The sequence below is a fragment of the Dicentrarchus labrax genome, unplaced genomic scaffold (assembly GCF_905237075.1).
Source record: "Dicentrarchus labrax unplaced genomic scaffold, dlabrax2021, whole genome shotgun sequence".
In the NCBI taxonomy this organism is placed as follows: Eukaryota; Metazoa; Chordata; class Actinopteri; family Moronidae; genus Dicentrarchus; species Dicentrarchus labrax.
Genome location: NW_026136714.1, coordinates 5,758,872 through 5,773,963, shown reverse-complemented (window position 1 = coordinate 5,773,963; position 15,092 = coordinate 5,758,872). Strand labels below are relative to the sequence as shown.

General features: G+C 39.1%; 1 protein-coding gene across 2 annotated transcripts in view; it reads left to right on the top strand.

Annotated features, from left to right (window-relative positions):
• The window catches only part of edil3a (EGF-like repeats and discoidin I-like domains 3a), a 105,483-nt gene that overhangs the window by 82,828 nt on the left and 7,563 nt on the right, over window positions 1-15,092 (top strand). For both annotated transcript variants that reach the window (XM_051423770.1, XM_051423769.1), the window contains exon 9: window positions 9,350-9,505. In XM_051423770.1, the coding sequence (XP_051279730.1) occupies window positions 9,350-9,505 (156 nt within the window). The remainder of the gene's footprint in view (window positions 1-9,349; window positions 9,506-15,092) is intronic.

Sequence of the window (15,092 nt, the reverse complement as noted above, 5' to 3'; positions counted from 1 at the left end):
TCCAATACGGCACTTTCTTTGCTCTATTTTATTCAATTTCCCTGCAGCTAGTATGCTGATTCAATTAGCTTCCAAATGAAGTTACGGAAGGGATGGTAAATCCATCTGCTTCCCTGATTCAATTGGGTGGCTTTTAGTGTCCCCTCCCTCCAACTATATCCTTAAATGTGCAGGTCTGCATGGAACCTGTGTAATGTTGCTCTTTTGTTTTCATTATCCAAGGAAGCCATCTTATCCTTCAACACCGCATCCTGATCCTCATCTCCCTCGCTCTACCTCTGTTCCTCTCCCTCCCTCTTAGCAAACGTAGGACGCATTTATCTGTTTTATCTTGGGATGAGTGATTCATGAGTCTGCAGCCGCGCCTACTGTAATCGTGGGATCTTCAGGAATTGTCAGAAGTGAAGGCACCAGAGCTTAAATCAGTGCAGCAGAGATTGGATCCAGTGTGTTTTGCATGTGTATCTTTTGGTTTCAGAGTCTCTAAGCCATTTCTTGACAAGCAGGGTATCCCCCACTCCCTTAAATCAGACATATTTATGTTATGCACCCAGGAGAGTATGGACTGCACTTAAGCAGCCCTGCTATATGCTGTATGCTACAGTATTATGATTACTTCAGAATAGTCCAAAGTTAAGTTATGGCTCTGTGGGAAACTAGGTATTGAGTAACTTCAGGTTAAGTATCATATTGCCAAGACCACTTATGTCCATAATCTATTTTGTGATTTCATGGTTTCCCTTTTTATTGCGTGTGAAGCACACCATGTTTTTCGTGCAGAGATTGTGTTATCTGCACACGTGTGAGAATTTGATATGAATATTTTATATACCATGTGAGAAGCAGGAGAGGGGAGGGAGGTATGATGAGCTGTAAGTGCTGCAGCCAGAGTTGTAAACGATTTTATTTTTAACTCACCTATTTTGTACAACCTTTAAAACAACATAATTGTTAAAAGGGGAACGCCATATCATTCAATCATTTCACATTGCTTAATATTCCAACAGTATGTAGGGGGTTTTTTTATCCTCCAGCATGAATTACAAATTTGGTTTCACACAGGGAGACAGACTACTTTAGATTTTATCAGTAAGTGTCCATCACATGTCTAGTCACTGTGAACATTAAACAGAGTATGAAATCCCACAAGTACCTTACTAGTGCAACGTCAAGGCCATTTTTTACGTATATGGATCTGAGCCCCTCACTTCACTCATGCTGACACGGTATTCTCTGGTTCTACAGATCCTATTCTCCTTGCTGCAATGGCTCTAAATGATCCAGACCACCATGGTTGATTTCCTTCCTGTTCCTTTTGCCATGGCTAATTCCCTTCATCGGTTCACGCAACCATTTAGACTTAACTTGACAAGCTAACTAAGGTTCCATCTGTTTTATGGCTGTGTGCTTTGAAAGGCCTATTAGAAATTCAGGTAGTAATGCTTGTGCTTTAATGCACTTGATGAAAGCCTGTCTTTGTTTTAGAGGGAGGAATAGGAATTAAATAATACTATAATGGTCGAAATGTGCACTATTTCTATTTTAAAGCACTTTAGTTTTTTTGTTAAATTATAGATGAAAGAAAAAGATGTCTACAGAACAAAAGGCTGACCATGCAGGTGTTTGTGTTGCAAGCTGTAAAGGAGAGGCTCATCTCTCCTCAACATAACAGTCTTAAGTCTTTGTCAAGCTCCCCCCAACAAAAGAGGAAGCTCAGGCTTGTCATATGTCTATATATATATTGATAAACAAGACTTTACAACAGTTTACAGCTGTGCTTAGGCATGCTAACATTCTCACAATGACAATGTTAGTGTGTTTATGTTTAGCAAGTATAAAGGCTAAACATCTTAGTTTAGTTAGGCCGATGGTAATGTTATTTGTTTTGCGGATATTTGGTGGTAAATTTGGTAATTTTTTTTGACATGATCATCAAAGTTATTGCAATTAATTCTGATTGGACCAAGAATGTCTCACAAAATGTTGTGCTAATCCCTCTAGTAGATACTGATATTATTTCACTGGATGAACTAAATAAATAATAAATAAAAACAATGACCTGCTTGTGGAGCTATAAGAAATCAAGGGAGCACCAAAAGCAGTATGATTCATCCTCTGGGCACTAAAGATATCCGTTCTAAATTTCATGGCAAATTAGTGGCCTAGGGCCATGCCACTACCATAACTAAAGACGTTTGACTGAACTGTGAGCCTTCTGCATAAGAAATTCATTCTGGTTTTTGAAGATTGCTTAGGGTTATCTACCTGCAGGTGTCATTCAAATGTGTTTAAGCATTTTAGGCATGCTGTGAAGATGCAAGTGTGCTGGAAGACTGAAGACTAGAGTGAAGAGGAGGAAGGGGGCGGATGTTCAATGCATAGCAATGTCCATGCCATGTAAAACTGTTTGGCTTATAATTTTGTGCGCTTGCCACCATTTTGCAGTTCAATGTGAGTGACTGCTTAGTGCTTTTCCCATATTTATATCCCAAGCATTTTGGCTGTAAGATGTGCCTTGACCAGCCAACCAGCTGACTCTCTTAATGTACTGCCAAAACAAGTCATGTTGCACTGCAACAAAGACATCTCTTCTGATGTCAGGACAGCTCATTCCACATGGAGATGTTCCTTTGGAGTGCTTTTGATTTACATTTTACATATAGCACTTTACAAAAAAAAACACTGTTCAAGTCAAATTTCAAAATTGTTTTAAAAAAGTTTAAAATCTTGCTGGGGTGTGGTCAGTACCACACATGGGTGTGTTCAGATGGGGGGGCTTTGTCATTATCCTAACCTCTTCCACTCCACACTGTCTTTCAGAGGATGTAGCTGGCTCCATTTCAAAGCTAAGAGTAATGAAACTGCTATTATATGGAAGTAAATGACATAACACATCCATAAACAGTATTGGAATTTTATAAACCGGGAATGACTGCAAAGCTGAGACACATACTTAATGCCACCCCTGCTTAAGTCAGAGCCCCACTTGTGCCACCCTTGTCAAAAATAGAATAGAAACGCCCCTGGTACCACACTCACCAGCCTGTCACAATATGAGGCAGCCATGAGGGGCCACTTTCTCTCTATGACATTGCCTTTACTATCTTCAATGATCCAAGGGAACTAAAGACTGCCTGCACACCTTTCTTTCTCTGCAGGCATTCATGCCTTCCGACATCCCACAACATCAGTCACAAAGGAAAGTCAGAAAGGAGATTCACCGTGTGCGTGTGTGTGTGTGTGTGTGTGTGTGTGTGTGTGTGTGTGTGTGTGCATCCACAGCATGTGTGTATCCTATAAAAGCTGTACAGAAATTTCAAAGAGGGCAGAACATTAATTTCAATCACAGAAATTCGAAGGTGGGCTACGACATGGAGCCAGTTAACTTGGAGACTTTGATGTAAACTCCCACACAACATGACAAACCACTGAGTGAAACAGACAGTTAGAGAAACACAAACAATGATAAATGATAAATCACACACTGCTGTAGGAGAAAAAACAACAAGAGAATAAAAAATCAAGTTGATTGAGTGTTTGTGTGTGGGTATGTGTGCATCCCTAAGATAGAACGAGAGAGAATAAGTCATAATGTAGTGATAGAGGGTGAGACCACCTCCTCTGTAAACAGACCATAAACAGAAGTATAACATCAGCCAGGTTCCAAATAGTATGGCTGCACATTTAAAAAAGCTGTATATATTCAGATTAATGTTGTTTTAAATTGTGTAATAAAGTGATAAAATCTAAGGTGACTACTAGAGTAAGTGACAGTCATATTAAAGTGTTACTATCCCAATCTTGAAAATAACAGGGAATCTATCCATCCCATTTAATTAACTTGTGGCACACACCTTGTATGGTGTTAATATACCTTTGCTTTGATTCTTTAAAAATGCAAAAAAATGTTTTTAATTTGTTGTTTGTTATTATTATTGTTATAAAGAAATAGTTTTTATCTGTAAGGTGGGACTTTGTAGATTTTCATCCTAAAACGGTTTCTTATGTTAGTGTTCACAAATATCATGCCTTATGCTACAGGCTGCCTGAAGGTGTAAAGGTATACGTGCCTTCTCAAAATATTTCCACCAGTAAGCTATAAGCGCTCATGAAACTTTTTTCTCTTTTTTTCATTTTGACCTGCAGCTATTTATAATAAGCACCCTCGATTTTACATTTTAATAAGTCATTAAGACTTCCTTGTCCAACAGGATAAGTCCATGGAGGGCTACAGGCTGTTTGTTTTCTACAGTAATAAACATAACAAACACAATTAATGAATATGAGTTTCAGTCTCATTTGTTTGGGCTGATGTTACTTCTTAATATGGCTATTAGTATGCTGCAAGCTTGTCTATCTGTTCATTTGGTCTTCCATGGTACTGGAACAATATGACTTCATACAGAAAAAGGCATACATGTCACATAACAACCTCTCAAGCTCAGTGAGACTCCATGGTTCACCTCATAGAATTGGCTCAGCCAGCTCACCTCTGTGTATTTTTAAACTCAGAGAGGTGTCATGACACAAACAGGCTTTTCTTTGCACTCAGAGAAGTGCTATACTCAGTCAACCATCTGTCTGGAAGTTGTCTGCCTTCAGCCTCATCCCTCTTTTTTTCAGTCATTTTAGGTTTGCTTTTGGCTTAAGGGGCTTTTCTAAACATAGTAGTGTCGCAGCTGAATTGTCTTCTTTGGCATGTGGCATATGATATATGTTCAGATATCATGGAGATATCATGTAAGAGTTTATGCAAATGGAAGTGAGAAACATTCAGGTCACTTCTCCTATGGCGGAAAACACACTGAGGGGCTGTGATGGATTCCACTTTTCCCTCCATGTCAACCAGTGACAGCAATAGCGTGTGAACATTCACCAAGGTTTTGGTGTCTGGTTGATTCCCTTTGTATGCTATAAATGAATCTCACAAAAATGTACTGTGACTGTAGACAATCATTTTCTGTAAACATACCAATATTAATCCAAACAGTCACAGTATTTTGTCACTGCTGTGTCACATAAAAGGTTGCGTATAACTTGTTGATTTAATGTGTTAATTAATGTTTTACCTGTTGTGACTGAAGTTTTCAGAAGTGAGTTAAGTTTATTTTATTTAACATGGCCATAGCAAAAGCACTGTAACATACAATTATGCACAAGCACCAGATGCAGTGTAATTAGTGTTTGTAGTGCAACGCTAATTTACAACACCTGTCCACAGAAGGCTAGAAGTAGAAGAATGACTGCTTCAAATGTGTCTGCTCTAAAGACCTTTGTCACAGCAGCCCTTTTGACATGAAATAGTAAGGTAAAGACAGGTCTTACTTATGATACTAATCAAAGTGTTACTGTTCCATTTACAATACCCGACCATTTCCAGTGAGCCAATATGCACTAAAGCACCACCCTGACTCTTTTTGACCTGAATGGAACTTCCGTTAGAACCTCTGTAATTAGTATTATGGTAACACCTGTGTTTACCCTTTGAATGTCAAAATGGCTGCTGTAAAGAAGGTCTATTGTGCACATTCTTGTCTGTATTATAATATATGTCCTACATTAGTAGTTTTCCATCATCATTAGGAGCTAGAATTGTTCTGGTTGCACCATAGAAAACCAACTGTTCTCAGAGCCCTGAGCACCAGGATTCAAAAACACACTTTGAAATGTCTTTTGTGTATTTACATGCAAATGTTGTGCAAGTGTGTTTGAGTCCATGTCTGACATGTAGAATAATTTCCTTCATTCTTCTTTAATAGAACTAATTTGATTTAATTATGCAACTTTTCATTTCCTTGCAAGGAACATTACATGAACTAAAAGGAGGGCTGCGATGATTTAGTATTGTACTTCAGTAATGTTAGGGGGACTCACACCAGATGGAGTCAAAAACAGAAGGTCAAAATTGAAGCAACAGAGCTCCAGAAATGATAGAGCCAGTATTTCCCATGATGTGACTCAATAGCCTTTTTCATAAGACCTTCCCTGCCTTCTAAATTCCCACTTCTTTCAAAACCCACCAGTTTATAAGGCAGACTTTCCTTGAAAAATATTGACATGGCCATGGTCTTAGGAGCCTTAACCAGAACCTGTGCTGTTACATTTTGCATGATAATGACTCTGATATGGTGGAGCCTTTTATTTAATGTTAAGCAATATCGCATGAAGTTTACATTTGAATGTTTTTTAGCACATTGTTTCAGTGTATCATGAAGAAAATGCAGTGAAACAAGTAGTTTTTCAAGCTCTCGCCAAAGCCTTACGCTTTACAGCTGCCCTGTTGTGGGACTGATGGGCCATAGTAATGTCCTCCTCATGGCTCTGTGAATTGTGTACACACAGTTCTGAATTCTACACTGTGACCTAGGAGAATATACAGAAAGTATGCATTACACACAGAAACACATACACATACACATATTTCCCACAGGCTTTGAAGATTAAATGAGTCTTCAACACATAGTTAAATTAGCACAGCTGGAGGGAGAAAGTCAGCAGGATGCTATGTATGCTTGTGCTGTATTCATAAAAAAGGAAACTGGGCCTCGTTGAGGTCCTTATAAGACTGCTGCTCACTGCATTAATCTCTTTATCCTGCACTGGCAAAGCCACTTGAAATAGGGACTCGAGATTTACACACCAACTCTTGTCTTAATGAACAAGGGAGATGAGTGTTTGTCTGGCAGAAGTGCAGAAACGTTGTCCCTTTGCATGCTGCCATCAAAGAGAAGTACAAATAAGTAATTGACCCTGTCTCCTGTTTTAATGTGCAGCTGTATTGTTGGGAAAACTAAAAGCTTAGATTAAAGTGACATAAATCTTTTTTTTTTATCTCAGATACAGCAAGCAAAATCCTACAATGGATTGTTGTGTTTTATTTCTTTGGAACATCTATGCCACGAGCATTCAGAGAACTCCTAGTATGTCTGGGTTAACAGCTCATGGAGGAGAGGATTGGGTTGAGAGTGTGATGGAAGAAAGAACAGAAGGTAGAGGCTTGAGGAGAAGCCTTGCTTTAACAAGCTTATCTCGCTCCCTAATTCAGTTTGGGCCATCAAAGTGTTGAGAGACTGAGTCGCTAGGGGCGGTTGTATTTTTTGACCGCTACCTGTGACAGCAATTACAGGTTCCCCTTCAAGCCTGCCTTTGTTTTGGTGGCAGACTTGACTGCTTGGGTACAACGAGATTACCTCAACGTTCTGCAACAGGAGCATAATCAAAGCCTCACAATGCAAGGTGTCATGCCCCTCTAAATCAACCAAGCAGCCCGTGCCACTGTTTTTTTGTGGTCCCCTTTATCCAGCAGGTTGTTGGGATATTATTGTCGTTATATCAGAGCTGTGGTTTAAAGGTTTTATACATTACAGGAAAATATTCAACACCGCTGCCACAGAGACGGAAACGAGCACTGCTTTAAACAAAAATGAAAGCAGAGGCTGAAGGAGAAACTTCATGAATAGTGTATTCAAAACAAATGAAGCATGCATACGTAGTGTGCGACATCTGCATAATTGCATACCTGTAACCACAGCACTGTGAATTTGCTGCACGCAAACTTCAATGGCTTTTGTCCTGCTTTCATTAGCTTAACATCTCAATGGAGGACTCGGGGTTTATCCACTTGGATGCCTTTTAAAGAGCCAAGAGTTGGCTTTGTAGTTGTTTTGTTCACATGTGTGTCAGGACCCAGGTCTATGCCTGCTTATGTAGACAGCAGGTGGTCTGCATTTGGGCCCCTCCAATACCGAGGGAACAGTCCTCAATCTTAAAGTAGCTAGGAGGAAAGAGAAGTGTTGGAACCTTATGAGCGATGAAAACTCTGAGTAAGCTCATTCACATCACTGCTCAAGAAAAAAACATAGTTTCAGGGTTTGTAACATATTGCAAGCAATAAAAGTGCGGTGCGATGTGCTGAGATGCACAGTGGTGTTCTGCAATGTGTCAAGACCAGGAGGTGGAATGGAACCGAGCCATAACTCATGTACTACTTCAGTTTGTTTGCTCATTTGTTTAATCTACCCAGGGCCCCATTTTGTTTTGTCAAACTAGTGTGACACAGTATATGTTGGCCTATGACCAGGCCAATTAGTGTGATGTATGGTTGTCTCGATGTTGTGTATATTCAGCAGAACAAATACATCTGCATGCTGTATGTTTCTCTCTCTTGCTGTCCTTGTGCTTCTAAATTTTGCCACTATCTTCCCATGTGACAGCAAAATGCCAAGTTGCACCCTGTTTTTCATCCTTTTTGACTGAATTGATGCTATGTATGTGATAAGTGAGAGCTTTGGAGTGACATTTAGGCTTTTAGCATTTTAATGTTGGAAAATGCTCAAAGCGGTGCTATAAATCATTAACACTGTTTGACATTATACTCTTTTAAAGAAACTCACACGTGAAATTGAGGAAATTTTACACCCATAAGTCATATTTTTGATATTTACAAGTATTACAGGTGTTCTTGTACAGAAAACAACAATAAACATTTGGCTTAATTTGCTACAGAGATGTAAAATTATTTCCCCATAGTTCCCATTATGTGGAATGAACTCTTAACATTACACAACACGTGCTGCTTTATGCTTATGAAAGATCAGTGGGGGAGTGACTTCATTTATAATACTACCATTGATGTTCCATTAAGATATGAGCTGTAATATTTTACTGCACTGTATTGCCCACATTAGAAGGCAATGTCTTCCTTTTAACTTCTACTTTAGATTGATCACATATATTATTCATTTGACATAATTAACACAGTGGAAATATCTCACTTAGAAAAAAAGCCTAACCTGTTTAAGACATGATAGTACAATATTTTCTCTGAAGCAGAGTGACCTAGGTAAACGTAATGGAGCTGTAATACTTATTCTTGTCATACATTTGGGTTCAGTTTTACTATTTTTTGAATCTGTCTACTTTAACACAACATATGCCCTTTAAATAATGAAGCATAATTGAACCCTAAAATATCAATAAAAATAACAGTTTGTGTTTACTGCCTAGCACCCATGCGCTGTAAATTTTTGCAACAAATGAGAAGCTATTAAAAATTAACCCAAATGGAGCAGTCTGGGTCTCAGAAGCTGCTGCGCCATGCGGTTTCTGTTTTGCTGAGGCGAGGTTCTGGACTTAGCCTTGTTGTTCAATACTCTGTGAATAATTGAAACTGACTTTTTGCGCCCAGTGTCTTTATACAGTAAATCCTCTGATGACATCAATAGAAAAAAAAAGATGCTGACTAGAGTGTGAAAATTTAGCATCCCTGACACTTTTCCACTTGCTGAGTTTCTTGAGAAATTAAATTAGTCATTCTACTGTCTTTCTGTCTGTTTCTTCCCTCTTTCAGGTGGACTTGCTTGTGCCAACCAAGGTCACAGGTATCATCACCCAGGGAGCTAAAGACTTTGGCCATGTCCAGTTTGTTGGCTCATACAAACTGGCGTACAGTAATGATGGAGAGCGGTGGAATGTTTATCAAGATGAGAAACAGGGGAAGGACAAGGTAAGGAACTTTTACAGACCATAATAACCATGATCAAACACAAGTCACACAGATGTAAGCCACACCAACCAACATATTAACTGAAAAACAATCATCAATCAAATATGAGACATCTTTATTGTCACACAAAGCAAACATACTGAAACAATACAGTAGAATGTAAATGCACGCCTGTGGGTACAGTGAGTACTAAAGTTTTAAATTATATATCACACTATGAAGGAAAGGGGCATTCTAGGTAAAGAGAAACAGTTAACAGAAAAATGCACAGAAAGGACAAAAACCTGAAGCCGACAACAAACAATGCAGCAAATGTCAAAAAGTTTTAAGCAAGTGAAAATGTCCATTTTGGGACCTGTCTGTTCCTCCTTTCCACTTCCCTTTAGCATCTTCTTATCTGTGGCTCAAACTGAGCTTGCCTGGTCTGTCCTACTGCATGTCTCTGGTTTGGGATCTGATAAGACCCGGCTGTCAACCTGGCCTGGCCAGTGCTATGCTTGTTTACGGCCCTTCAACAGAGTCCACGTCCATTCCAATCGCCCTCGACAGCAGAGACAGTGCAGGGCTGCATCAGCCTCTCTGCTGATATCAGGAGAGCTGCAGGCACAGGGTTACAGCTAAAGCTGAAGCCCCTTGTCTTTCAGATACTGGTGGCAAGAGAGGCAGTGTTTATTTTTCTCCCTGACTGTGTTATTGAAAGATAAGCCTTACTTCGTCTGCTTATTCGTATTTGTGATATGTTGACTAAGAAAAATCAAGAAACAGAAATCTTAGAGTCCAAGCATGTATATTGAGCGAAAAAGCTAATACTGTAGAGGAGATGGAAATCACTTTATTATACTGTACATTGTGATCAGGATGTAGCTACTGTATAATCTACTAAATAATCTCTTCTGTTATAATCTTACACTGAAATATTAATCTATGTCTTGAACATCATTTCAGAGTATTTAAAATTATATAGAGAATGCTTTAGGGTGAAATAATATATCGTTTACCTCTGGGAAGACATTTTGTTACTGTGAATATGCATAAAAGATTTAATTAAACAAAATCCAGCTGTTTGAATTCGTAGAAGTTTCACTGAACAGGAAGATTAGTTGTCAATAATATGTTGTGACCAGTTGGAAAGGATTGCACAGCTAATATATTCATACATACATTCATAACAAGAATGCGAGTGTTTTGGAGTAAGCATTTGATGAATATTTAGAAGATATATTGATTTAGATTCCACTAGATTCAATCTTTAAAACATATTGGCACACATTCATTTATTCATGCAAATTTATTTCACACATTTCAAAATAATTATCCAATATGAAATCTTTTGTGGATAGTTTTTCTAATGGCTTCAAAACCACAAGTCTTTAATTTGCCATCATAGTTGATTTTATAGTTCAACTGCAGCCGATGCCCTGCAGTCTGTGCACATATGTTTCTCTCATAAAAACTGATTCTGAGCAGTCTGCAGAGGTTACATGGTAACTTCAGCTGCCGTTTCATAATGAGATTTTCTTAAAGAAGCTTCTATTTTGTTTGGCTTGGTGTGGTAGACCTGCAGCTGAAATATGACAGCACCTTGTTAAAGCAAATAATACCCCTCAGTATATTTCATTATCCTTGCTGTAGCCAATGACCAGAAATATTTTCCATTTTTGCAGTTCAAATTCCTTGCTTGAGGAGTTTATAATTTCAACATCCCTGATGATCTTTGGATACGGGCCAGTGCATGCTCAGCATGATTTTCACTCAGTGCACTGGATGAGCATATGCTGAGATAGCAAAGGGAACGAGAAAAAAATACCTTTTATTTATTTAAACACTGATTTTCAGAAATATCTCAGTGGTGACCAGCATGTTCGTCAAGCTATGCATGGATTTAAAAATCTCTTTAAACCATATACAAGATATTTCTATAACCGTCTATAGCCTTGAATGTTTTGTTATTGCTGTATAATTCAGAGCAAAACCAAGGATAGACAGTCAATCTGAGTGTGTGTGCGCTCTGTATTAGAGGGCAGGCGTGTTCAGCAAGGCTTCTGAGAATGTCAATCAGTTTGTCCCTAGACGGAGCCAAGGGGCTGTTCAGATGTATGATTCTTCAAGGTGTTTTCCCCCTTCAGTCAGCTGAAGCAGCCATTAATGCTAGAGGACACATTTGGCTGTCGGACTCCCGAGGCTCCTCCTGCCACACCACAATGCTTGACTTGGCAGGGATATACTGTGAACGTGTGTGTGTATGTCTAGGTGTCTGGCTCGGGCACAGTGGTAGAGGCTTGTAAGTATTCTTCTCAGCTCCCCCTCCAGCTCCTGTGTGGCAGAGGCTGCAGGCAGTTAGATCTAGATTGAGAGAGGAGGCTCTGTCAGAATACAGATGTTGTCAAACAGGGCACAGTGGAAACATACACAGTATCCCTCTACAAAATCCATAGAGTGCAGTGTTTGCCTTTTCTTACACACAAATCCCAAATATCTATGTACTGCACTTGTAAGTGAGACAAGTAACAACATAGTCCATTATTTAAACGTAATTAAACTGGGATACATTCCACATCGGCTCAGCTGCATTCCCACATGTACACACTTTCCACACCTGGGTCACTACTCTGTCTAATCCTGCACCACTGCTCTTTCCTGGGTGTCAATATTTACACAGTCAGTTGATGAGGGCAATCAAGCACAAAAGTAATTGATTTATGTTTAATAGTGTTTCACTCACTTGACATGGGGTTAATTAGCCATTAGAGTCTTCAATTCCCTCCAGGTCAGAGGGTAACCGAATGTTAGATAGCTGTGACTACAATCATTTTAAAATGAACCACTAATAGTCATATTTTGTTTTTCTACAGTCTTGGAAAATATTGGCTGCTGGGTTTTATGCACTTCAGGATTAAAAAAAACAAATCACATATTGTTTTCCTTTTAGGAGAAGTAGCATTTCAGTTTGATTGAGTTTAAGTGCCTCTTCAAGGCTGGCAATCCACTCTTGACCTTTCAATGAAGCTGCGGCTGAGTTTCCCTGGTATCAACCATTGACAGTACATATAATGGACAGAGCTTCCAGCAGGGGGAGCTCCATTGACTGCAATAACACACCGATACCATTCACCCTAATGGAGAATGAGCCGACTTCTCTCTTGATTTATGAGCTCAGTAAACAGTTTCCTAGTGATGACCTAACTTTATGGTCTCAATCATTTTTTTCACGTCTTCTTCAATACATTATGATACTCATTTAGTAAATTATGGTCCAATTTAGACGAAAATAAACAACAAAACCGCGTATGCTTATGGGCGTGGCTACCTTATGGTTAACAGGTCACTGTCAGTGAGTCTGTCCAGCACAGCCCACGAAATTTAGATCAAACTGTAAAACTAGGCAGTGCTGAACAAATATGAAGCAAGATTATTTTACTGTGTTACCTATTTCTCACTTAAAATCGTTTCAGAAACATATTTTAGTGTACTGTTTAGCCGTAATACGAGATTGTATGTGACCTCCTGTTACGGACAAGTCAAAACTGCACAGCCAATGAGAGATCAACTCGCAGTACGTCTCCTCCGCTGGCTCTCTCTAACTGTCATGGCCAAAATGGTACTCCACAGACCAATGGGTGACATCACGAATGTGGCCTGTAAAGCAACTTGAGGGCAGAGAGCTAAGGAATCTGAGCAACCTGCTCCCTTGACCTGTACAGCAGGTTTAAATAATGCAGTGTGGCACTGTTGTATCTCTAGAGGCATACAAGGCCTCCTTTAGTAATGCGTACCCAAGACTATACCCTCCTGGAAAATCAATAGTTGGGAGCAGAGTTGTGGCTCCTGCATCAGTCTGGAAACACACACAGAGAAATGTGCCTTCAACGCTTGTGTCTCGATTGTTGGATAATATAATTACACTTGGGGGCAGCTAGCACAAATACTACCAATGGGCTGCACCAGTGGGCTGCACCAGCACCAGTGGGCTCCACAAGTGGGCTGCACCAGTCAGCAGCCCGTGGCTCTTCCTCTATTTTTCCGATTCTGCTGCTGTCAGGCAGTTTGACTTCTGCTGCAGCGGCTGCCTCATTTATACTGTGCTGTATCTGTAATATTATTTTCTCATTGCTATAGTTCAGAAGTTGCTTTAGCTAATGTTCATGTTGCTAACTTTGACAATGAGAATTCAAAATTTCATCCAACACATCCCTCCTCCACAAAACTGATCAGAGTAGGATAAACCAAATTTCAACCTGCTGCACAGCTGGTCCAATTCTAACAAAAAATTGGAAAGGTCATCCATCAATGCATTGTGTTAGGCCATTTGCAAATTAACAAATATATGATTAAATAAATGTATACATTTTTGAATATGATGTTTACAAATGGCATACTTCAAACTTGCAAGCCAACAAAACACAGTTCAAAATGCTATGGTAAACGTCAGAAGATTGCAGAGCATTATATAGCTTTTATAGTTCGTTATAGTAGTTAGACTAGAGGTAATGGCTTACATTCTTTACAGTAGAGTACCTCTGGCTGAGATATGTGTAATTGCCTATGAAGTACAGTATTTTTATAGTATTTTGTACTCAATTTCTTTCCGCCCCTTAATTATTGTATGCGCTTTGTTGTTGTTGTTGTTGTTGTTGTTGTTGTTGTTGTTGTTGTTGTTGTTGAGGATACTTTCCTCACCTTCCTTAACCCTTTTCCTATTTTCTTCCAAGCAGCATTTCTTCTTTTATTGTTACTCTTCAGATATCTTGCTCCAGACAGTTTTTTTAGAGACATAGCCTTTTATACTGTTCAGCTCCCCAGACAGTCTAGGGGAGATTCTTGTCATATTTCAATCAGCTACTGCTTTTATGGCCTTTTTGTCCTGCCTTTTATATTGTGCTATCATGTGCCCTGGTTGACACGTTAAAATTGAGGCAACACTCCTCAAAGTGACACATTCTTCGCTTCCCAATGTGAAATGTTGTGGTTCTAAAACACAGTAAAAACTGGGAAGAACAGTTTAGAAACTGGTCTGTGCTGGTTTTCACTCCATATTTGTAATATTATTAATATATGTAAGCAGCATGCAATTGGGGAATGCTATGAACATGTACTGAAACAGATGTGGACCAACACACACTGCTGCTGCTCTCTCAACTGATAGTGCCACTTTACCGCCATGAAATGAGAAGCCATACTGCTCTAATACATACTGCACATTCAGTTTCTAGACTAAAATTGTATTTTAGAGATGGATTAAAGTGAGTGAGTAAACAATAGCATGTTTTGAGTACTCTAGTAGTCTGGAGACTTGTAATAAAGTTATACCAGTAACTTAACACTGACTGAAATCTTTAAAAATAAAATTTGTTTGACAAAGTTTTAACAAATATTACATCATTTTTTCTTTTATAATGGCAACCTTCAAGGATAATTTTCTTGGCACGTATTAGTGGCAATACTTGGTTGGCCACTAGGGAAAACTGGTAGCATTGCAGACCCTACAACAGAGTAGCCACCTCTATTAAAACATGCTTGCACCTGTATGCTAGCTCAACAGAAAGTGCAATATGTGCACATTCAAAGTGATGTCAATATATGCCATGTT